This window comes from Balaenoptera acutorostrata, chromosome 12 (assembly GCF_949987535.1).
Source record: "Balaenoptera acutorostrata chromosome 12, mBalAcu1.1, whole genome shotgun sequence".
Classification (NCBI taxonomy): Eukaryota; Metazoa; Chordata; class Mammalia; order Artiodactyla; family Balaenopteridae; genus Balaenoptera; species Balaenoptera acutorostrata.
In genome coordinates, this window is record NC_080075.1 from 35,633,036 (window position 1) to 35,659,227 (window position 26,192).

Consider the following 26,192-nt stretch of genomic DNA (forward strand, 5'->3'; position numbering starts at 1 on the left):
GCATATGATCATCTCAATAGATGCAGAAAAAGCTTTTGACAAAATTCAACACCCATTTATGATAAAAACTCTCCAGAGAGTGGGCATAGAGGGAACCTACCTCAACATAATAAAGGCTATATATGACAAACCTACAGTAAACATCATTCTAAATGGTGAAAACCTGAAAGCATTTCCTGTAAGATCAGGAACAAGACAAGGATGTCCACTCTCGCCACTATTATTCAACATAGTTTTGGAAGTCCTAGCCATGGCAATCAGAGAAGAAAAAGAAATAAAAGGAATACGAATTGGAAAAGAAGAATTAAAACTGTCACTGTTTGCAGATGACATGATACTATACATAGAGAATCCTAAATATGCCACCAGAAAATGACTAGAGCTAATCACTGGATTTGGTAAAGTGGCAGGATACAAAATTAATGCACAGAAATCTCTTGCATTCCTATACACTAACAACAAAAGATCAGAAACAGAAATTAAGGAAATAATCCCATTCACCACTGCAACAAAAAGAATAAAATACCTAGGAATAAACCTACCTAAAGAGATAAAAGACCTGTACTCAGAAAACTATAAGACACTGATGAAAGAAATCAAAGATGACACAAACAGATGGAGAGATATACCATGTTCTTGGACTGGAAGAATCAATATTGTGAAAATAACAATATTCACAATATTGATTCCTTGGGTAGTGAAATATTCACAATATTTCACTACCTAAAGCAATCTACAGATTCAATGCAATCCCTTTCAAATTACCAGTGGCATTTTTTACAGAACTAGAAGAAAAAAATCTTAAAATTTGTATGGAGACACAAAAGACTCTGAATAGCCAAAGCAGTCTTGAGGGCAAAAAATGGAGCTGGAGGAATCAGATTCCCTGACTTCAGACTATACTACAAAGCTACAGTAATCAAGACAATATGGTACTGGCATAAAAGCAGAAATACAGATCAATGGAACAGGATAGAAAGCCCAGAGATAAACCCATGCACCTATGGCCAACTAATCTATGACAAAGGAGGCAAGGATATACAATGGAGAAAAGACAGTCTCTTCAATAAGTGGTGCTGGGAAAACTGGACAGCTACATGTAAAAGAATGAAATTAGAACACTCCCTAACACCATACAGAAAAATAAACTCAAAATGGATTAGAGACCTAAATGTAAGACCAGACACTATAAAACTCTTAGAAGAAAACATAGGAAGAACACTCTTTGACATAAATCACAGCAAGATTGTTTTGATCCACCTCCTAGAGAAATGGAAATAAAAACAAAAATAAACAAATGGGACCTAATGAAACTTCAAAGCTTTTGCAAAGCAAAGGAAACTACAAACAAGACAAAAAGACAGCCCTCAGAATGGGAGAAAATATTTGCAAACGAATCAACAAAGGATTAATCTCAAAAATATATAAACAGCTCATGCAGCTCAATATTAAAAAAAACCAACCCATTCAAAAAATGGGCCGAAGACCTAAATAGACATTTCTCCAAAGAGGACATACAGATGGCCAAGAAGCACATGAAAAGCTGCTCAACATCACTAATTATTAGAGAAATGCAAATCAAAACTACAATGAGGTATCACCTCACACCAGTTAGCATGGGCATCATCAGAAAATCTACAAACAACAAATGCTGGAGAGGGTGTGGAGAAAAGGGAACCCTCTTGCACTGTTGCTGGGAATGTAAATTGATACAGCCACTATGGAGAACAGTATGGAGGTTCCTTAAAAAACTAAAAATAGAATTACCATATGACCCAGCAATCCCACTACTGGGCATATACCCAGAGAAAACCATAATTCAAAAAGACATATGCACCCCAATGTTCATTGCAGCACTATTCACAATAGCTAGGTCATGGAAGCAACTTAAATGCCCATCGACAGACGAATGGTTAAAGAAGATGTGGTACATATATACAATGGAATATTTTTCAGCCATAAGAAGGAATGAAATTGGGTCATTTGTAGAGATGTGGATGGATCTAGAGACTGTCATACAGAGTGAAGTAAGTCAGAAAGAGAAAAACAAGTATCGCATATATGTGGAACCTGGAAAAATGGTACAGATGAACCGGTTTGCAAGGCAGAAATAGAGACACAGATGTAGAGAACAAACGTATGGACACCAAGGTGGGGAAAGCATGGGGGGGTGGTGGTGGTGGGATGAATTGGGAGATTGAGATTGACATGTATACACTAATATGTATAAAATCGATAACTAATAAGAACCTGCTGTATAAAAAATAAAATAAAATAAAATTAAAAAAAAAAAGAAGTTGGAAGTTTGCAACAAGGAGAGAACCCTCACCTGACCATACTGGCACCTTGATCTTGGACTTCCAGCCTCTATAACTGTAAGAAATAGGTGTCTGTTGTTTATAAGTCACCCAGTCTGTAGTATTTTGTTATAGCAGCATGAAGGGGCTATGACAGTATTAGAACAAAAATCATTTTTCTGTGTTTTTAGAATGACTCATGGGCTGACAACCTATTTAAATATTCCTATCCCACCAGAATATTTCAAATCAGTCAAGTACTCCTTGACATGGCGTGGTGGGCAGGGGTGAAGGAAGGAAAGAAGAAGGACAAGGCAACAGAAAAAGAGGAAGTGGCTTATTTATTGAGGTTATTTAGGCAAACAGTAGAGATGGTGATGGCATCAATTCCTCATCCTCTAAAAACTCCTACCCTTGGTTTCAAGATAGAAAATCTCACCATCTGGGTATTCTCTGGCAGCAATACTCAGGCATACATCTGGAAGTTTTAAATGTTGAAATCAGGAATTATAGGAGAAAAAAGTTCGGTGAAGGAAAAGAAGAGGAAAGTAAAGTGGAAGAAAGGGGAGGAAAAGAAGAGGGGGAGGTATTCCCAGCTGTAAATTTGAATGTAAGCTCCATAACGAGGAAGGACTTTTTTGTCACTGCTCTACTTATAAGACGTAGAATAGAGTCTGGTATTTAATAGGGACTCAGAGTAAATATTTGTTGAACAAATCATGGGATTGTGGTGCTGCTGTGGTGTTGATGGTTAGATGTACAGCAGTTCAGGCAATGTGCCCCTCAGATCTCCCTTTAAGAAAGAATTTACCGTTCTGTGGTAGAAGTGCAATTGACTGAGAGCTGCCATCTGGCAGCATCTTTAGGCTCTACTTCCGTTTTTAAGCTGATGCCATGCTCTTGCTAATGACTGAATATAGAGGTGGGTGCCAGTGCCTGGCCATTTCTGCCCAATGTGGTCTCCTCTAAGGGGCAGTCTTTGCTCTGGAACTCACTGTTGGGGTGGTGAGACCCTGTCAGATGTCCATCACGGTCTGAGGCTTTTTGCTCAATCCTGCTTCCTACGTCTTTATCTTTCAGAGACATCTCTGCTTCCCCCACACCTCAAACCTCTTGTACTACTAACTCCATTTCAGTGTTTGCTTCCTGATGACCTAAATGACACGAGGTCTGACAATTTGCCTTGAAGCCTCATTATCACTATGGTGTTGGATGTACTGTCAGCTTCTGAGTTATTCTGGGTGCTTCAGTCTTCCCAGATCTCAACAGTCTTCCTGGTAAGGTTATGCACCCAACTCTCAAGGATTGTGCTACTGAAAATGTGATCTCTGGACTGGCGCCCATCTCCAAACTATTTGTTATTACCTGTCCACAATGAGATGAATGTAGAGATTGAGAATAATCATTTAAAAACTTTTATGACAATTTGGCATCACTCTAACAACTAAGGTCTGTGAACTGGTTTTCTTGAGTAGGGTATAAGATTAGTTTGGATGTTGTTGAACTCAAACTGTGAGTCCCATGTTGTGTGGATTGTGTAGTAGTCATATGTAGTAGGACCACATTGCAACTTGCGATATTTTGAGGTGACTCTAACTATGTATAAAATCTGGAATCTATTTCTTTCATCAAGAGATAATTTAATCTTAAAGATAACTTTAAAGGATAAATTGTTGGAACTGACAATTGATGAAGGATTGAAGATGAATTTTGGAAATGTCATCATTTATTTTACTTTTTAAAAATATTTATTTATTTATTTAGTTGCATCAGGTCTTAGTTGCGGCACCCTGGGATCTTTAGTTGGCTCCTTAGTTGCAGCATATGAACTCTTAGTTGTGGCATGTGGGATCTAGTTCCCTGACCAGGGATCGAACACCGGCCCCCTGCACTGGGAGCATGGAGTCTTAGCCACTGGACCACCAGGGAAGTCCCTGTTTTATTTCAGATAAAAGTAAAAAATGAATATTCTTAGCTCGCAGAAATTGCTTTGAAAACTCTTCTCCCATTCCCATCAACTTATCTCTGTTTCTCTACTGAGTGTAAAAAAAACCCAGAGAAACAGTTTAGATACTCACCACCCTCAACCAGAAGCCTTATCTTTAATCCCTGTAGATTAGAATAACAAACCACAAGAAAGCTCATTTGCCACTTAAAATACTTTAGATATTGACACACACGGTGTTTGTTCAAAGTGCTTTTGTAGGCATTTAATATATGGAATCGCTATTTCATGCATAACTTTTTGTTAAATTACGATTGTGGAATAAAGTCAGGAATGTAAAAACGATGCTCCTAATCGTTCAAGTAGCAATATGCAGTCTTTGTCTTTTTTTCCTCTTACGTTTGTTCTGATTTCATTTATTGCAGTGCAGTTTTATGTTTTTTGAAATAATTAGAAATCTGGGCTTCTCTTTTGCCTTTTTATCCATCTTTCAAGCAATTCATTTTGATTGTATTTTACAAAAGTATCTCGTAGCGATGGGTTGGAAAAACAAAGAACCCGAAACTTCCACCACGGATAACTTGGGAAGCTGCTTTGGAGGCTAATTTTGAGGCGGACAATGGGAGCGTAGTAAGAACCTGGGCCCTGCAACGAGTTTCAGCGAACGTAAACACCAGCACAAAGCTTTAGTAACTAACATTTTTTTTTTTCTGGTTAAATATGCTCAGTTTGTAATCCGGTGGGCGTTCGCCAAATGCAAACAACCTCCCACACCTTCGGCCTGCAGCGCGGTTAGAAAATGGCCTTCGAAGGCGGAAGGGAAAGGAGCGAAGGGGCGGGGCGAGCAGCGTGAGGTCACCGGAGAGCGCCGCTCGCGCCGCGGGCAGAGCCGGCGCGCCACTGACGTCACCGCCGCCGACTGCTTTCTGGGAGGCAGGAGTGGAAGGCCCGCGAGGTATTATTCAGAGCTGGGGTTGGAGTTTCTCGTGCTTTTAAGTTCGCTTCTCCTGGAAGCCCCCTGTCACCCTCCGGCTGACTGTGGGGAGGGGGACCGGGCTGCGTAGCCTTCCGCGAATGCGAGCGTTGGGGCAGCGTCGTGGCAAGATCCCCCACTTCCGCTTTCCTGTGGCTGCTTGCTGGCTTCGGCTTACCTTGGCCCTTCACGTCTCTGGGTCCGGCCTTTTCGCTTTTTCCTCGCTTCTTAGCTCCGCCTCTCAAGTATTGGGGGGCGGAGAAATTAAGAGCACGTGACTTCACCGTTAATTTTCAGTTGCCTTCAAACCTGGTTGAGGGAGGAAGGCCAAAGTGGCAGATGTAGGGGAGTAGCTTTCCCGTGTCATCCGTTATCATTCACATACATGATCACGCATTGCCTGTCACTGCAATATTAGCCCACCTGAGATGGTAGGCTAATTTCGACCTTAAGGTGAAATCTAATGGAATCTCAAAAAAGTGGGTTTTCTTTACGGCCCAGGAAAGTTTAGCGTGACTGAAACTTCTGTTTGAAAGTATCTTTTGTGTCTTGCTGTTTGTTGACTGCAACAGTTTTGGCTTGATAAAGATGTATCTGTCCCAATGAGATGTTTGCTGGCCACTTACTAATCTTTTTGGACTGATAGTAGACTGACCCGAGACTTAACCGAATGTTGACTTTGGATTCGAAAATAACCAAATAATTCCTATTGAAACTCCGAGAACTGTTTGTGATTGATGGAAAATGATAGAGCTCACCGTTTTGTTGAAAGAGAAAATAATGATTGTGTGAACAATGTTTTTTCAAAATAATTAGAACGGTTCTGAGTCAAAAGATGTTATAGCTGTCTTCAGATAGCTGTGTTGTATGTATTGCAGTTCAGAGGTGATATAATTTTTCATAACAGTCTTAAAATTTTCAAATGGCTCTTTATGTGTTTTATCTCAGTTAGCCACTGTTTCCAAACAGTTGACCCTTCAAGTATGGCCCTAAGTAGTCCCCACTGGGTTGGGGTGTTTGATCATTTTCACTTTAGTAAAATAATAGCTAGTATTACTAGTTAATGTATTGAGTCCTGAGCCAGACACTGTTCTAAAAACTTTACCTATATTATTTATTTAACCTGCACAGTACACCTGAGAGGAGATGAGAATATTGTCATAAGCAAATTTCCATAGTTTTGGAAGGTAATTTTACTGGTTCACATCAATAATTTTGAAAACACTTCGAATTAAACGTTAGAATTAACAATTGAAGTAATTTCATTGTAATCTGATTTAATTATTCATCTCGATCTTGAGCAACCTCTTTGTAATTTATATCTTTTTCTACTGTGAGACTTCGGGATAAATTTGTTTTTAGAGGCTAGCATCTCTATCTTTTCTCCGTGATTTTACTCTAAGTATGAAGGAGAGTTACAGGCTGCACTAGCGTAGACTATCTGCCAAAGACAACAATATTTATGGAAAGATTGTTATATATACATTTCACTATCATCTAAGGTAATGCAGTGCAAAAAAGTCATTACATTAATAGAATTCTGATGCAACATTTATGGATGTCTCTCTAGTTTTCCCCCCAAATTATATATATTTTGGATTTGTTCCTGGCTTAGTTCATAATTGTATGTAACTCTACTTAGTATAGGGATGGAAACAGCCCTGGAATGTACATTATTATATATTTTCTTTTGGATCCACATGGTCACTATCCTAATCTGATATTGAGATTCTCCAAAATTTGGTTCCAGTTTACTTTCATTGTTTTTAGTTAGTGAACAAATAGTTATTAAGTATGTGGCAAGACTTTATGTTAATCACGTGGAGATACAGTGGGTAAATAACCAGTGGAAGGTTTTGAACAGAGGAGTGACATGATCTGGTTTAGGTTTTTAATAGGATCACTCTGCCTGCTGTGTTAGGAGCAAGTTGTTGGAGAGAGGGGTAGGGCAAAGCTAGGAGACTAATTAGGAAGGTGTAATAATTCAGATGAGATGATAGCAGCTTCACAGCTGGAAAGACTGTGGTGAGTAGCAGTTCAATTTTGGATGTATTTTGTAGGTAAAGCTAGCAGATTTGCTTCTGGATTGAATGTGGGTTGTAAGAGAACTGTCAAGGTGTTGGGCTTGGGCAACTAGAATGGTTAATTGCCATGAACTGAGAAGTGGAAAACTATGGGAGGAGCAGGCTTGTGAGGGAGAATTGGGAGTTCATTATGATGTGTTAAGTTTGACATCTCTGTTAGTCATCCAAGTGGAGATGTTGAGTAGGCAATTGAGTCTACCAAATCTGGAGTTCAGTGGGGAGGCCATTGCTGGAAAAGAACATTTGGGAGTTGTTAGTTGGTATTTAAAATCGTGAGACTGGAGACAGTCGCCAAAGGAGTGAATGTAAACAGAAAAGCAGTACAAGACGTGAGTCCTTACGCATCTTACTCTTTATAGGTTTGGGGAGATGAAGACCCAACAAAGTAGACAGAAAGAACATCCATCGGGGGACAAGGACAGTTTTGAGAGTCTAGTGTTGTGGAATTCAGGGTGGAGTAATGTGTTCACTGTTCTCAGACGCAAGTTATGGATCAGATAGATAAACGAGGACTGACATTTTTGGATTTATCAAGATAAATGAGGAGGAGTGTTATTAATGGATAAGTGATGACGGTCTGGAGAAACTTGGGAGCAAAGAGGAAGAAGACACTACTTTTGTTTGGGAAATATGGAAGCCTTTATAGAGGAGAGGGCATTTGATGTGGGTTTTAAAGGATTAATAGGTTTTACTAGGCCCAGAAGACAGGGGAGGAGTGGGGGGAAGGGGGTATTGCAAGCAGAGGAAAAAGCCTTACTCTCTCCCTTCACGGCCATACCTCCCAGTCAGCTGTCTTCAAGATGCTTTTGCAAGTCCTTTCCTTTGTATCCATTAGTCAGTTCCTCATTCTGGATTACCATTCTTGCTCCAGGCCTACTGAACCCTGCTAAAGAAATTCACAAAAGACCCAAATTAAGGCTACCCACCTTCAAATGGGTCCTTTCTCGGTTGTCTGACAGTTGCTTTATTTATCCCTACTCTCTTCCTAGCACCTACTCCACATTTACTCAACGTTGACTACATGCCAGGCACTGAGGAGTCATTTCTTTAATAGATATTTATTTAGCATCTATGACATGCTACCCTGATACTTGGAGTGTATATGAGCAAAGACTTGCCCTGCAGCCAAGGTGCTTACAGTCCAGTGTGGGTGATGGACACTAATCGAATAATCACAGAAATATAAAATTACAACAATGATATGGAGAAATACATGGTGCTGTGAGACTATAACTAGTGGATGTGACTTACTGTGAGGCAAGAGGGAATGCTTCCTTGAGAAAGCATTGTTGATGAGGGAGCCGAGTTAAGCAGGCCAAACGTGTTGGTGGCATGGAGTCCTCACAACAACTCTAGGAGGAGTTTCTAGAGAGCACGAGGCTAGAAAGGCTTTTGTACCATGACAATAGGGAGGAAGTGGCCTTATGGTGGCTAGAAAATTTAGGTGTAGGGAAGGCAATCCATTCATATAGTTCTTTGAATGAAATAGTGCTAAAGAATATAGGGGTTTTTTTAAAAATAAATTTGTTTATTTTTGGCTGCGTTGGGTCTTCATTGCGGTGCGTGGGCTTCTCATTGCGGTGGCTTCTCTTGTTGCGGAGCATGGGCTCTAGGTGTGTAGGCTTCAGTAGTTGTGGCTCGTGGGCTCTAGAGCGCAGGCTCAGTAGTTGTGGTGCACGGGCTTAGTTGCTCCGAGGCATGTGGGATCTTCCCAGAGCAGGGCTTGAACCCGTGTCCCCTGCATTGGCAGGAGGATTCTTAACCACTGTGCCACAAGGGAAGTCCCAAGAATATAGGTTTGATTGTAACTGTTGAGTTGGGGGCAAATGCCATTTTATCTGGCATATTCGGAACTAAAGTAAATACAAAATTTCAGAGAGTTGAAAATTTTATTTATAAACTTATGTACTGTTGTAATATGTTACATATATTATTGTTTAGAGATCCTAATTCTGAGAGTATAACATAAAATGTGCTCCTTTACCTTCCTGCTTTGGTTTCTCAGAAGTAACCATAGTTAACAGTTCCTTTTGTATTTTTTAAGAAACTTACATGCATATAGAAGTATGCGTCCACACTCATACATCTTTTTTCTTAGAAACAAATGGGTTGTATTATAAATGCTGTTCTTCAGTTTTTGCTCACTTAATATATCTCAGGAATCGAAGCTCTGCTTCATATTTTTCCCTGCTGCAGAGTATTTTATTGAATGAATATATCATAAATTATTTAACCAGTCCTTGCTAATGAGCATGGTGGTTGTTCCCTGCTTTAAAGTGTGTTTTTAAAAAGTGTTGCAGTGGACATCCTTAAACATTATCTTGTGTGAAAATGTGCATTTTGAGACGTAGAATTGCTGGGTCAAAGTATTTGTGCATGTACAATTTTAAAGCATAGTGCCAAATTTGCCCCCCAAAATGCTCAGTTTACACTCCAATTAATAGTAAATAAGAGGCTGTTTCTCTTCATCTTTGCCCATATTAAGTACTATCAATCTTTTTGATTTTTGCTTGTTTGACAGATGAAAAATGGCATCTTGTTGCCAACAAACACGTGAAAGAATGCTCAACATAATTAATCATTAGAAAAATGCAAATCAAAACTACAATGAGATATCATCTCACACCGGTCAGAATGGCCATCATCAAAAAATCTACAAACAATAAATGCTAGAGAGGGTGTGGAGAAAAGGGAACCCTCTTGCACTGTTGGTGGTAATGTAAATTGACACAGCCACTATGGAGAACAGTATGGAGGTTCCTTAAAAAACTAGAAATAGAGCTACCATAAGACCCAGCAATCCCACTACTGGGCATATACCCTGAGAAAACCATAATTCAGAAAGAGTCATGTACCACAATGTTCATTGCAGCTCTATTTACAATAGTCAGGACCTGGAAGCAACCTAAGTGTCCATCGACAGATGAATGGATAAAGAAGATGTGGCACATATATACAATGGAATATTACTCAGCCATAAAAAGAAACGAAATTGAGTTATTTGTAGTGAGGTGGATGGACCTAGAGACTGTCATACAGAGTGAAGTAAGTCAGAAAGAGAAAAACAAATACCGTATGCTAACATATATATATATATGGAATCTAAAAAACAAACAAAAAAATGGTCATGAAGAACCTAGGGGAAAGACGGGAATAAAGACGCAGACCTACTAGAGAATGGACTTGAGGATACGGGGAGGGGGAAGGGTAAGCTGGGACAAAGTGAGAGAGTGGCATGGACATATATACACTACCAAACGTTAAATAGATAGCTAGTGGGAAGCAGCCACATAGCACAGGGAGATCAGCTTGGTGCTTTGTGACCACCTAGAGGGGTGGGATAGGGAGGGTGGGAGGGAGAGAGACGCAAGAGGGAAGAGATATGGGGATATATGTATATGTATAGCTGATTCACTTTGTTATAAAGCATAAACTAACACACCATTGTAAAGCAATTAACTCGAATAAAGATGTTAAAAAGAAAATTGGCATCTTGTTCTGGTGATTTATGTTTCTTTAATTATGAGTAAGATTGAATAGCTTTATTTTTGCTTATTGGTCGTCTGGATTCCTTTATATGTGAACTGCTGATTTTCTTTGTTCATTTTTCTTTTGGGTTGTAGGTATTCTTTTTTTTTGTTATAAATTTATTTTTGGCTGTGTTGGGTCTTTGTTGCTGCGCACGGGCTTTCTCTAGTTATGGCCAGCAGGGGCTACTCTTCGTTGTGGTGTGCGGGCTTCTCCTTGCGGTCGCTTCTCTTGTTGCAGAACACAGGCTCTAGGTGCGCAGGCTTCAGTAGTTGTGGCTTACGAGCTCTAGAGCACAGGCTCAGTAGTTGTGGCGCACAGGCTTAGTTGCTCAGCAGCATGTGGGATCTTCCCAGACCAGGGCTCGAACCCATGTCTCCTGCATTGGCAGGGGGATTCTTAACCACTGTGACACCGGGGAAGTCCGGGTTGTAGGTATTCTTGTGTGTTGTTCTTAAGTTGATTTGCAGAGGCTTCTTTTATCTGTCTTAATGTTGCAAATATTTTTCCCTAGTTTTTCATTTGACTTTAGACTTGGTTTTTAAATTTATTTTTGCATGCATACATTTTTGTAAGGGCCAAGTAAAGATATAAGGCATCAGGATTTTTTTAGAAGGAAATTTGTGACATTATGGAAGTAATTAGACTGGAACGTCAGCCTTTGTTGGAAAGGTTAGTAATACAATACAAACCTCATTTGAGGCCACTGGCTCTGTCTTGTTTTTATAAGTTGTTTTGCAACTATCACAGAGCTGGTGAACACCCAGTAACCTACCTTTCCCTCACCCCAAATTATATTTGGAGTTGAAATGAGATGTAGTCGAGTATTCTAGACTATACTTTCTATTTAGGTGTTCCCCAATTTATTTATTTTTTTGAAACCTAGGAGGTTTTTAAAAAAAATTTATTTATTTTATTATTTATTTTTATTTTTGGCTGTGTTGGGTCTTCATTGCTGCACGTGAGCTTTCTCTAGTTGCAGAGAGGGCGGGCTACTCTTTGTTGCGATGTGCGGGCTTCTCACTGCGGCGGCTTCTGTTGTTGTGGAGCACGGGCTCTAGGCGTGCGGGCTTCAGTAGTTGTGGCTCGCGGGCTCTAGAGCGCAGGCTCAGTAGTTGCAGCACACAGGCTTAGTTGCTCTACGGCATGTGGGATCTTCCTGGGCCAGGGCTCGAACCCGTGTCCCCTGCATTGGCAGGCGGATTCCCAACCACCGCGCCACCAGGGAAGCCCTCCCCAATTTATGAACTGGGTTATATTCTAAAAGTTAATTTGTGCGTTGGCTATCTAATTTCACTATAGAAATAATGTACATAAGTTCTTATCTTTGTCCTCAAAGTATGGTGAATCCTTGAAGGCTAGCTTTTTTTTTTTTTTAAGGTAAATTCAACATGTCTTGTAATTTTACCCTTATGTGCATCAGTTTACATCCTTAAATCATAGGGGTATTTTCTTATGTAACTGTGATGCCATTTTTATAGCTGAATTATAATTTCATAGCAAAATTATCAATAATTTCTCAGTGTCATCTAGTACCCGATCCATGTTTAGGTTTCTTTCTTTCAAAAATATCGTTTTACACTTAGTTTATTTGAATCCAGATCCAAACAAGGTCTACACATTCCATTTGGTTGTTAGATCTCTTCTTTCTCTCCCTCCTCTCCCTTTTCTTAGTTTTTTTTCATGCCATTAACTTGTTATGGAAACCAGGTCAGTTGTCCTATAGAGTATTTCTCATTCCAGATTTGTGTGTTTGCTTTCTTGTGGCATGAACTTGTTTCTTTATCCTCCTGTAAGTTGAAAGTTAGCTCTAAAGGTTCAGTTAGATTCAGATTCAACTTTTTTGGGGAGTTGGAAATGCTACACAGACGCTGCTGTGTATGTCACATTGCTTCACATCAGGAGGTTCATGATAAGTTTATGTCATGCTTTTAGTGATGAAGACTGATCTGTGGGTTCAGGTAGTGACAGTCTCACTTCTCTATTGTAAACGTCCCCTTTTATCTGTTGGTGAACATTACGTGAATCTGTAATTTCACTAAGGGTTGCAAAATGGTGATTTTCTTTTTTTTTAAAGGTTATGATTTCTTCCACATTTGTTAACTGGAATTTGAACTCTAGTTTTATTACTTGGGAACCTGACAATCATCAATAACATGTCTATTGTGGAAAAATGTTGTCAGAGCAACAATTTGTGATGCCAGGAATATACCTTTCCTGGCTGTAGTTCTGGAGGCTTAAAGGAGTGTGATGGTCTTTTTGATGTGTCAGCTTGGCGAGGCTGCAGCCCCCATTCAGTCCAACACCAAACTAGGTATTGCTCTGAAGGTATTTGTAGATATAATCGAAATACACAAACAGTTGACTTTTATTATTCTAGATAATCTGGGGGGGCTTGATCCAATTAATTAGAAGGCTTTAGAAGCAGAGCTGAAGCTTCCCTGACGAAAAAGAAGTTCCACCCGTGGACAGCAGTTTCAGCTTGCAGCCAAGAGTTCCAGCATGTTCTTTCTTGCTCGCCTGCCCTGCAGATTCCTCCACAATTGCATAAACCAGTTTCTTGCAGTACATCTCTTCAGAATACTTCCTACTGGTTCCGCTGCTCTGGTTGAACCCCAGCTGGTACCAGGAGGCACTCTCTAGGCTCTCATGTTCTCTAACAAAGTGGGGTGAGGAGTGGTGGCAAGGGTCAGAGAACCTACTTTTGTTAGCGTAACCCTCTAATTTATTGCTCAAGCTGGGGCTTCTGAAAGAGAAATGGGGAGCTGAGCAGATGCAAGCTGAAACAATAGACATAAATGGGGACTCTCTTGGGCAAGTTGAGACATAAAGTCATTCTGTGTGTCAGCCACTGGTGACGCATCAGCATGGCGGTGTCATATTGATGACACCGCCCCCTCAGGGAGCTTGTAGTCAAAGTTAAGTGAATCAACACATGTCACCAGATAGTGTTTTAGGTGACATGAGAACCTGTAGCTGTGCTTATCCAGACAGAGGGAACGGGAGGGTGGCACTCAGAGAAGTCTTATCCACTAAAGGGAAACCTGATGTTACCTCCAAACATAAGCAGGGTTTGAACAAAGGGAAGTGGGAAGGGTGGTTCATGTATAGAGAACCACACAGGCGGAAGGTTAGACTGAATGGGCATAGAACATTTGGAAAACTGCCATGGCGGCTACAGCTATAGGATTGGAAGAGGGGAGCAACGAAAGATGAGGCTAGTCAGACAAGCAAGGGCCACATCGTAAAGGGCCTCACATCCATATAAGGGGTTTGGAGTTTATCTTCAAGGGGGCGGGAAGCTATTGCAGGGTTTTAAGCAGGGGTGTGTACCATGACCAGACTATCTTTATAGAAAAGTTACGTTTTGTAACATCCTAACATTGAGAGTGGAGAAATTGACAGTAGGGAGACGACTCCAAGGCTCTTGAAATGATCTAGTTAGTGAGAATGGGGGAAAGCCTGTGACTAAGGAGATTAAGGAGGCCGTATTGACAGGACTGATGGCACTGGGGCCTGAGGAAGCGATGAGGGGCGACTTCCAGGTTCCAGGCTGCACTGAGCTCCCTGAAGCAGAGAATGGAGGGGAGGAGGTAGGTGATGTCGTGTGCCCCTCCTTTTCTCCTGTCGGTACTGTGGCTCTCATCACCAACGAGAGGAGGGAAGGAATGGCAGTAACGTCCTGTAGGGATTGCTGGGCAGGGTTTCTCCCCTCTGCCCCTGAGTCTCAGCCAGACCTTCCTGAGGGATGAAGAGAGGCACCTTTTCTCATGCCCTCTTCCACTTTCTCCACTTCTGCAGCCTGCGCTTTAGAAGGAGTAGGTGGAGGGGTGGGGAGTCCCTGTAGAACCGGGCAGGGAGTGAGGGGCAGAGGGGCGTGAGTTCTCTTCTTTCTCTTCTTTGGACATTTACCACGTACAGTCTTGGGCAAGTTACGGAAACTCACTGTGGGTCCATTTGTTGTGTGTGAGGAGTAAATGAATGAGTGTGTGTGGATGCCTAGGGTAGTGCCTGGCTCACAGGCAGTGGGGTTCAGGTGTTGGCTTTGGCTGCTGATAACCATCCGTCCACTGCTTCATCCTGGCACCTGAGTAACAAAGGGGACAGAGGGCGGCTTCTGCAGCTCCCTCCTTGGCAATGCTTCCTGTGGAAGGAACAAACACTCAGGAACTATCTGTATAAAATGTTAGAAGAAATCATTTGAATTGGGGGGAGTTTCTGATAATAGAAGAACCTTTATTTTTCAGTCTCCCTTGCCTTTATTTTTTAGTTAGGAAAAAGGCAAGTGGTTCAGTTCAGATTTAATGAGAGTCATTATTCTTACTTACTGCCTTGCTTTCAGTGTTCACTGTAACCCATTTTAACAATAAATAACTACTTGTTTACTGGGGCTTAGGGACAAGGAATAATTGCAGGAAAAGTCCCCATCATGATCTTGAGAGGGGAAATATTTTCTAATAGAAAAATTGGATGAAAAATTCACATTTAAATAAAGGCTTTTTTGTGTTTTTTATACTTGCAGTATTTGTTAAAAGCCAAAATACTTTATTAAAATATACCTTTATTTAAATTTAATGATTGTTTATTTTTATTACAATTTTAATACATGCTTTTTGAAATAATGAAATTTAAACAACGAAGAATGAAGAACTAAAAACATGAGTCTGCATTGATCCCATTCCCAATTCTTATCCCTTCTCAGAAAGAATGTCTATTTTTGTATGTCTCCTTCCAGACCTTTTTCTACATTTTTAAAAAATAAATGGCATCTGTTAGACACATTATGTGTTATATACTATGTTCTATGACTTTTTTTCACCACTTATCGTGTATTACTACATAAAGATTTACTTCTTTGTTTTTACTCTTTTGGATGGATGTGGTATAATTCATTTAACTGTTCCCCTATTGATGACTATTTAGATTATTCCCAGTATTTGGTTATAATTTCTTCATTCAACAAATGTTCATCGACTGCTAGGCAGTTAGTGAACAAAACACAAAACTGCCTGTTTTCATGTAGTTACCTTCTTTTGGAGGTAGACAGACAATAAGTGAAATATGTCAGATGCTGTTGAGGCCTGAAGGGTGAAGAAGGAGATGGGAAGTGCTGGGAATGAGAAGAGGGGTATGCATTTTAAAATAGGATGGTCAGGAAAGCTTTACCAATAGATAACATTTGAGTTGAGATCTGGCAGAGGTGAAGTCATGAGCTTTGAAGCCATTGGTGGGGGAGAAACATTATAGGAAGGAGAGAAGTCCAAAGGCTCTGAGATAGGGGCATGCCCAGTGAGGCCATTATGGCTGGAATGGAGTGAGCCAGGGGCAGAGTGGGAGGAGATGAGGTCACAGAGGAGGCAGCAGAGAGTCAGGGTTTTTTCGGCCATTATAAGGACTTTGTCTCTTACTGAGTGAGGCGGCAAGCCTCTGAAGGTTTCCAAGCAGAGGCATGATAGAATCTGACTTAGATTTGAGATGATCATTTTCTTGATAATAAACTATTGGAATGGAAACAGGGAAGCCATTTAGGAGGCTATTGCAACAATACAGGCAAGACACAATGATGGCTCGGACTGGCTCGGACTAGGGTGGTAGTAGTAGAGGTGGTAGGACGTGAATATGTTTTAAAGATAGGGTGAAAGAGGAGTCAAGGACTATTCTGTAATATTAGGTCTGAGCAGTCGAAAAGGTGGAGTTGCCATGAAATGAGATGGGGAGGACTGCAGTAGGCAAGATTAGTTTCTTTTTTTTTCATTGAAGCATAGTTGATTTACAATATTGTGTTAGTTTCAGGTGTATAGCAAAGTGATTTGGTTATATATATGTGTGTGTGTGTGTGTGTGTATACACACACACACACACACAGAGTAAGTCCCCTACATACGAACCTTCAAGTTGTGAACTTTCAAAGATGCAAATGTACGTTCACATGTCCAGTCATGTAAGTTAGTTCAAGTGTCTGGCGTACATTGTCACGTGCATGCATCCTCTACAAGTGGTTGTCCTTTTGTGTACTTTACAGTACTGTATAGAGTATAGTAGTACAGTATCTTTATTTCCTACCTGTTCATTCGATGCCAGCCCCTGTATGCCAGCTGTTGTACTGTACTACTGTACTTTTCAAGGTACTGTACTGTAAGATTAAAAATGTTTTCTTTATTTTTTGTATTTGTTTGTTTTTTATGTATTATTTGTGTGAAAAGTATTATAAACCTATTACAGTACAGTATTATATAGCTGATTGTGTTAGTTGGGTACCTAGGATAACTTTGTTGGACTTACGAACAAATCGGACTTACGAACGTGCTCTCGGAACTGAACTCGTTCATATGTAGGGAACTTACTGTATATACACACACATACATACATACATACATACATACATATACTTTTTCAGATTCTTTTCCATTATAGGTTATTACAAGATAAAGTAAGCAAGATTAGGAATTGGGCTTTGGGCACATTACATTTGAGAATCTATTAACAGCCAACCAAGGTACTGAGTAAGCGGTTGGACATTAAATTTGGAGTTCAGTGGCGAGGTCAAGGCTGGAGATGCAAACCTGGGAGTCATCAGTTTATTAATATAGTTTAAACCCAGAGCTCACCTAGAGAGTAAATTAGAGAAGAGATTCAAGGGCAGCCCTTGGGCACATCAAGGTTAAGAGGCTTGAGGATATGAAAAGGATGCAGCAAAGAAGACCAAGAAAGCAACCTGTGAGCTAAGAGAGAAACCAAGGAAATGTGATGCCCTGGAAACCAGACAGACTGAGCCAGCTATGTCAAATAACGAGAACTGAGAATTGACCATTGAATTTGACAGTGTGGCTGAGTGGGTGACCTTGACAAGAACAATTTTGAGTGAGAAATAGGGGCCTGATTGTAGTAGATTCAAGAAAGAATGGAAGGAGAGGAACTGGAACTCTAGTATTCAATATTAGCAACCCTTTTGAGGAGTTTGTTCTAAAAGGGAGATAGAAAATGGGGCTTAAGCTGGAGGGGGATATGAAGTCAAGGTGTTTCTTTTGTTTCTTATCTAAGATGGAGGAATAAAATGTTTCAAGCTTATGGGCAATGATCCAGCAGAGAGAAAAATTGATGTAAGGCAAAGTCCCCGCTTTAAGAGAAGAGTCTGCGGAGTCCATTTTAATAACTTTATATGCATGTATACAAGGATGTCTGTAGGCTACTTTCTGAAGAGAATATCCTGAGTCAAAGGGTGTGTGCATTTAAGAAATCTGTACCAATTTATATTCCACCTCCAGTGTATACCCTTGCTAACGTCAAACTTTGCCTGTCTTTAAAATTATTGCCAATCTGATGGGTGAGATCTTCATTATTTTAATCTGTTTTATGCTTTGTAGGAACTCTTTATATAATCTGACTAATCCTTTGTTGTATTTTGGCAAATATTTTCTCCCGTGCTGTTTCTTGCATTTAACTTTGCTTATGGTATACTTTTACCATATAGATGTTTTTTCAGTTTTTATGTATTTAAGTCTGTCAGCCATTTCCTTTTATAGCATTTGGGTTTCATTTGGATTATTTACATATTTTATATAATCTTTTAATACATTTATCTTTTAAATTCATCTGGAGTTTATTTTTGTGTATGTTATGAAGTAGGTATCTAAGTTTTCCATCTCCTTCTATGTTCTTAAACAGTTAAATACCATAAAAATTAACTGTTTCTTAAAGGTTTGGAAGAAATTACCTATAATGTTTTCTAGACTTGGAACCTTTTTGGAGCGTAGATCTTTGACTTCTTTAAAGTTTTTTTTTTTTTTGGTCTGTGTAATGATCTATTTGTTTTATGTGCTTCTTTTTAGGTTAGTTTTGGTAATTTTTTTTCCCAGCACCTCATTCTTATCATCCAGATTTTTCAAATTTATTGGTTTAAAATTTTATGTGAAGAAAAGAAATATCAAGTCTTCTCTATATTTGTGTCTGTCCCTGTACTTACACCTTTATCTGGGCAGTAGATGCTGGAGCTGTCCTTTCACAGATTGCGAGATTGGTTTAGCAGCTTTCAGCCCTCATGGTTCACCTCTTACTGTCCTTCATCTTGGGTTTCTTCCTAGATTCTCCTTCTCTTTTGTTCGTAAGGGATTGCAGGCTCCTTGGTTCTGTTCCCTATCAGTCTAATCCCATTTGCTCTTTAGCTTATAAAAATTTCTGCTGTTGAGGTCGGCTGATGGATATGTGCCCTTCTTGGTTTCCAGCATTACTATGGACTTATTTTTGTGTTTCTTCTGTCATTTTGGAGAGATTTTTCTGGGACGGATGAGAGGCAAATCCGTGTTTTCAGTTAACTGTTTGAAATAGGAAGTCACAATTCTTTCCTGTGTGGTTTTCTTTTCTCATAGTCCTTTGTTTAATTGCTGTTTGCACAGTAGTTGGATAGTAACTTCACAGCGTGAGTAGTGATAGTCCCCTGGACTTCACTTTTTTTAAATTTGAAATGAAACCAGATGTCTCAGTGGACACTACTTGTTGAATAGAAATGTGGATATATTGTGACTAAATATTCAAGTAGTACTTTTAAAACTTAAATGACATAGTCATAACATTTAGAATTATAAGGGACTTTAGAGATCATTAGACCAAATGCCTTATTTAGTGGATGAGATATTTGGGGCCCAGAGAGATTCAGTGATTTATCTAAGGTAACAAAGTCAGTGATCAGGCAGGGTGGAAAGCCCGAGTGAGTCCCTTTACTTCAATTTGGCTATGCTGTTTGTTATTTTGCACATTCTTGATGTTCTCCTTATCTGTGTAATGAGAGAGGTATTTTCAGCTAATAAAACCTAAGGATGGTACAATGGCTTGGAATTGCTTCTGAAATTTGATCTTAGATACCATATTAAATACATTGATGTGGATTTTTCTTTTCCGCATATAGCTATTAAATACTATGATGTAAATGTGAATTTTAAAGAATGGGATGTCAAGGTATGCTCTAGCCTAAATGAAAACCATATAGTTTATTTCTCCCATGTTTCATCTTTTCTGCTTACAGAATTTATGTGATCTATGGACTCTTGAATTTCTTATTAATATTTTAAGCTTAAAGAGTATATAGAAATATAAATATAGGCTTGAAAATTTATTTTAGTGATAAATAATCGTAAAATATTTCAGACCTAAGATTTCTAATTTTTTGGTTTAATATACCATGCTGCTAGATCAACATCTAAATTTAGAAGTGCTAATATGTATGTTTTTTAAAAAAAGAGCTTTGCTTATCATTTTTTTCAGCAAGCATTAGGGGGTAGGGTATATTTATCACACTTTCATTGCTTTGCTTGGTCTTTAACTTCAACAGAAAGTTTTTAAAATGTAGGATTTTTATTATTGATATAACATGTTTGGTAGTCGTATCTCTTTAGTTCTCAAAAAGCATCGAGGGATTGAGGGATTGATATGTGTATCGTTAATGAACTTGGGTGGGTCCCATCCTGGCGGCCCACCCCCCACTCCCCAGCAACCTAAGAGGAGGGGAAGTTTAAACGTGGCTGCTCCAGAATTATATTCTAAGATTTGTTTAATTAACTTCAGGTTTTAACTCTTTTAGCACTTTTGAAACATACGATATGACCTATTAATTTTTTTTTTTTGTAACCTAGAGAGCATTCTCTGTCTCCAGTATGAACTAAGAATTTAATTTTTTTCCAGTTGGTCATAATGGCAAGCGAAGAAATTAATGAAGACTACCCAGTAGAAATTCATGAATATTTATCAACCTTTGAGAATTCCATTGGTGCTGTGGATGAGATGCTGAAGACCATGATGTCTGTTTCTAGAAATGAGTTGTTGCAGAAGGTATTTTAAGTAGTTTCTAAAAATGTAATTCATAAAACCGAGTGCTATGTTAATGAAATATATAGAAGAAGAAACAGATACATGATATATGCCCCTTTCCCCCTTTATTTCAATTTTTAAGTGTTTGGATATCTTTAAGGAGAAAATATAACAAACTCCAAGCTTAGGAAATACCTCCTAACTATATTTTTATTTTGACTTGGTTTTGAATAAAAAAAGCTCTCCCAGCATTCTTTTTGACAGACTCTATCTTTGACCTTTTAAGTATTACAATGATGTTATCAGGGTTTCTGGAAACCCTATAGGACAAAAAGAGTAAATTGACTTTGACAGTCTAAAACAAATCTCATTATGTTTCTTCTGTCTTTGGTATTGCCTAAGCATTTTAGCCTGCTTCTTATACATAAATGCATCATGTACAATGTTTATATTGATGAATTACTTTTGACATACAAAGCCCAGATTGTAAATCCTGAAATTAAAATAATTCAAAAGAATTTTTTAAAATTTTGGATTATACACATTCCTTGTTTAACTTAAAGATGGTACGCTGAAGTGAAAATTTGTGGGCAAAAATCACTGGTTAACAAAACTTTTCTTTTTTCAAATTATTTCCAGATTATTTGGTTTGATTATTGGATTATAGGAAGTGAAAAAAACACTTCTTTGATACATTGTACTTGGTGAAAGTTTAAAATATGTGATGGTGCTCAAAGTTTGTATTTCTTTTTTCTTTCTCTTTCTCTCTCTCCCTCTTTTTTTAATAGTTGGACCCACTTGAACAAGCAAAAGTGGATTTAGTTTCTGCTTACACATTGAATTCAATGTTTTGGGGTATGTATATTACTTTAGAGTTAATTAGAAAGCAAATTATTTATCATGTCAAAGGTGACTTATTTTTTAAATGCTAGCAATTATACTTTATGGTAATTTTAATAGTCAGATATTTATTTCTTTTAAATCAGAATACCAGATGCCCATGAGCCACACATACATTTAGTATCACAAAGAGGTTGAATAATTTAAGATTTAGTTAATAATTTGTGTGATGTTTCCTTTTTGTAACTGGAGTTTCTTTAATTAATGCTCTTAATTAATATATATGCATTTTATTCCATGAAATCTTTCTCTTGTAGTTTATTTGGCAACGCAGGGAGTTAATCCTAAGGAACATCCAGTAAAGCAGGAATTGGTAAGATTGCAGTGGATCGATTTCTTTTTATTTTACGTGTAATGTCTGTTGTAGTGTTTCTAAAGGTAAAATCGCAGTACCTTTATCACACGAATTGTGGAGAACAGAATTATTTAGGGATGAAATTACGAAAGTGAGCCAGATTTCATCGTGCCTTTAGTTTTTCTTTCTCTCACCTTTGTCAGAGAAGGGTGTTCCATATATTATATAAATCTCTGGATGGGGAAATGTCACGATTCTAGTAATTATTTATAACTGCTATATTATTTTTCCTATAAATTCTTGAAATCCTGTTCATCTCTACAACTGCCTGTTTTTTTTTTTTAAACTCTTATGCAATTCTTAAAAGTATATTCTAGTTGATTTACTAGCCAAGACGGGAAAGTTTCTCCTCCACCGTTTCAATTCTTCCATTAATTCATTTTCTCAGCAGTAAAGAATCCACTTCGGCAACAAAGCTAAAAGCTTTTTTGGCACCAGTTGTATGTGTACTGTCCAGTAATTCTGCATTAGTGACATATTTACAACCTGTAATAAATCTTATAGGTTTGTCTTTGTATTCCATTTAGATGTATAAGTATAGTATATTATATAAGGTCTGGTATCTTGGAGTTTTTGCTGACTTCAAAAATTAAATCATTCAATTTGAAAGAAAAAGATTTAGAAATCAAACTTATGGTTACCTTCTTGACTTGGCTTTATGAATAAGAATATTAATAAATTTATTCTTTGTGTTTATAAAATATAAGGTAAATATATATGTGAAATACACTTGACACTGTATTATTGTTCTAAAGTTTTATGGTGGTTGACATGTATTTTTTTTATAACTTAGTAAAGTACTTGGTAATTTATTTTAAAAAATGAGTAAACCAGATCTGTTTTCTTCAATTTTTAAATGTGTAGACTAAGACATTTTCTTCTTTTAAATTTCTTGGGAGAAAAGTACATTTATTTTTAAATACAGATATTGTGAAAAATACTTAAGGCAAAAATATAAAGCAATATGATCCACAGAGCTTGATTTGACAAGTGATACTGGCTTTAAATCTTAAGAAGTATGCATTGTATCATCTGCTTTCACCTTTCTAATATGGACTTTACATTTATAAAATTCCTCTTTCTTCTCTTAAACACAAAGTTATTTGGAGTAGTGTAACACTTAATTCTGTCATTGGAAAAAAAATCATCTGTGTTTTTCCCTCAGAATCCACTTTATGGAGGAGTACATTTATATTTTGGACAAGGGTTGATAAATGAAAAGCATCCATAAACCTATTCCCCTTTTCTGACCTTGTGACAGATGTCACTAATTGATCACAGAGTTAGTATGTGAGAGGAAGCCTATTTGCCATATCTTTCATGAATGGGGAAGGGCAATGAAAATAGTTTATTCATTCGACAAATATTTGAATGCCCACTGGAAGCCAGGCATTATTTCCAAGTGAGATAATTCCTCAGTGAATAAAGCCAATAAATATCCCTGCCTTTGTGGCAGGTGCCAGACTATCTAGTGGAGGGAAACAAACAGCATAATCAAACAGACAACAAATAATAAATACGTATGAAGATATAGTATGTTAGAAAGTTATGTTGTGGGAAAAAAAGAAAAAAATAGCCCAGAGTAAGAGGCATTGGAGTGCTTGGGTAGGATTGCCATTTTCAGTAGTAAAGGCAGCACTTATTAACAAGGTGAACACTTGAGGGGACTGGAAGGAAGCGAGGGCTGGCCGTGCGGGTTTGTGAGGGAAGATCATTCTGGGCAGGGCTGGGCTGGGTGTGTGTTGTGAGGACTTTGGCTTTTACTCAGAGAAACAGGGAGCCACGAGAGGGTTTTGAGCAGGGTTGTCAGTTTTTTACGATTAAAAAATTCTAAGGTTCTGCATTTTTCTGTGTATGTTTCTATAACTGTTTTGATTATTTTAATGAAACTTGCTTTTAAGCAGTGATCAATCATTTACTCTGCTGCTTTATAGCTCTCACGCCTTATTTCTCCAACTGAAGTATAGAATAGCCCTTTATTCTGATTAGTGGTCTCAGAAGATTCAAAGTGGTACAGCAACCTAGTATGTTTCTCACCTTGTAAAGTCTGATTAGAACTGTATATTTCATTAGAAAATATCATGTGCTTTTCAGTCAGAACTATGACATTGGATAAAAAGATCTTGTATTTTCATTATACTTACTGGAATTGTGACATGAAGGTAACACAGAAAAATAAATAGTTAAATACTGCCTTAGCCATTTCCTGTTTAGAAAAATTTCTGGCGAGTTTAGTTTGTATGTTGAAAGTATGTGAAAGCTTTAGTATTTTAATTAATTAATTATTTATTTATTCAGGCTGCGCCAGGTCTTAGTTGCGGCACGTGGGATCTTTAGTTGTGGCATGCAGCCTTCTTAGTTGTGGCATGTGGGCTTCTTAGTTGTGGCATGCAAACTCTTAGTTGTGGCATGCATGTGGGATCTAGTTCCCCGACCAGTGATCGAACCCGGGCCCCCTTCATTGGGAGTGCAGAGTCTTGCTCACTGGACCACCAGGGAAGTCCCGAAAGCTCTATTTTAGATTATAGGCTTCAGATACAAGAGAGTTAGTATGTGGATTTAGGTGAATGCTAAATTGAAAAATTTAGTATAACCACATGTAAACAATTAAATGTTTATCTCTGTAGTGTCTAGATCTTCCTCTTTTGAAACACTCAGAACAGTTCTGAAATGACTTTTTTAATATCTGTATTCCCCTCAGACTGTGAACCCCAGGAGAACATGCAATGTGTTTATCCTATTCACTTTGCACTTATTAGCACCACTCAATAAGGAATAAATACAAAGCTGTTGAATTTAACTGCGGTATAGTATAATAGAACTTAGTGGTGAACAGCTTAGTAAATCTGTTGCCTTTCTTCTTTTTTTGTCTTTAAGGAGAGAATCAGAGTATACATGAACAGAGTCAAGGAAATAACAGACAAGAAAAAGGCTGGCAAGCTGGACAGGGCTGCAGCTTCAAGATTTGTAAAAAATGCCCTATGGGAACCAAAACCTAAAAATGCATCCAAAGTTGCCAATAAAGGAAAAAGTAAAAGTTAACCTTTTGATTTGGATGTACACATATTGAAAAAGTACATAATTTTTATTGTTTTCCACAAAATAGATGATGATTATGTGGCATAGTAAGGTTTAAATGTATTCCATATTGAATTCGCGTGTAAAATTTGCATTTTAAATTTGTAATGCTAAATACTTTTCCCCCAGAAAGATTAAGTTATCCTTATTGATTTTCCTATAGAACATTATGAGGTTTTTTAACATTGTGGTATATTTTATATTTATAGTTTACTGTCTCTTGACAAGACTCTTATTTCCTTATATAGGTCAGTTTTTCAAGTGCCATTTTATAAGCAACTATGAAATTTAAGTTAAATGTTCTTTGCAAACATTTGTCTATTTTCGATGAATAATGATTTTATGAAGTATGCTGAAGTTTTGAATACATCTGTTTTCACTATATAATATTTGGAAAGAAAGAAATGACTTAAATGTCCATTTTTTCTGTGAAGTTATTTCATTATGCTTTCATGATTTTGGGAATTACTGCTTTTTGTGATGTTTGAAGTATGAAATTAAGACTTTTAAGGTTATTCTTTCATTCTTGGCGCTTTGCCACTATGTCCCATTTAAAGTAAAATATATTCTCATTAACTTTAGATGGGAAATGAAGTTGTATATTGATGGCTGAATTTTGGCATAATGGCTATACCCTATCAATAAAGCTGTAAATGTTGTGTAGCTGACCTGTTTTTTATTTTTCTCTTTTGAGTAAATTTTCTCTTGAAATTAGGAAGGTAGTTTTTAGAAATCCTTAGGAATGGGGGAATTCATGAGTTTTTGTTCCTTATGAATAGTGCCCACAGGTCTCTTGGCCTCATGTTTTCAGGTTTTTTTATTGTATGTTTCTGAGGCTATAGCAATTACATAGAAGTATTTTGGAACAACTTTGTATGTTATTTAATGCCACTTAAGCAGAGGAGACATCCAAAGGAGATTACACTGTGTTTATATTCTGATTTATTTTTCTGCAGTATTTGCTACAGAGAATTCTAAATATTAAATGAATTTTTTTATGTCTAAGCCCATGAATTTTAATTATATACCCTTAATGCTTTCAGTCTTTGAATTCACATCATTATGTATAGGAATGCCAAGTACAGTAAAATACTTTAATTTTTGAAAATGAAGTTGTTAAAATTTTTTGTGACTAATTCTCCTTAAGTAACCTTGAATAAATGGATTTCTTGATTTATGGTAGCAGATATTGGAAATGGTCTTAAAATGTAATGGATTTTGTAACGCATGT

General features: G+C 37.9%; 1 protein-coding gene across 1 annotated transcript; it reads left to right on the plus strand.

Moving 5' to 3' along the window:
* The first annotated feature begins 5,103 nt into the window (after positions 1-5,103).
* C1D (C1D nuclear receptor corepressor) lies at positions 5,104-25,624 on the plus strand. Its single transcript, XM_007189764.2, has 5 exons — positions 5,104-5,197; positions 20,503-20,649; positions 21,417-21,483; positions 21,786-21,841; positions 24,761-25,624. The coding sequence occupies exons 2-5, from the start codon at positions 20,512-20,514 to the stop codon at positions 24,923-24,925; spliced, it is 426 nt and encodes a 141-aa protein (XP_007189826.1). The 5' UTR covers positions 5,104-5,197; positions 20,503-20,511; the 3' UTR covers positions 24,926-25,624.
* The last annotated feature ends 568 nt before the right edge of the window (positions 25,625-26,192 follow it).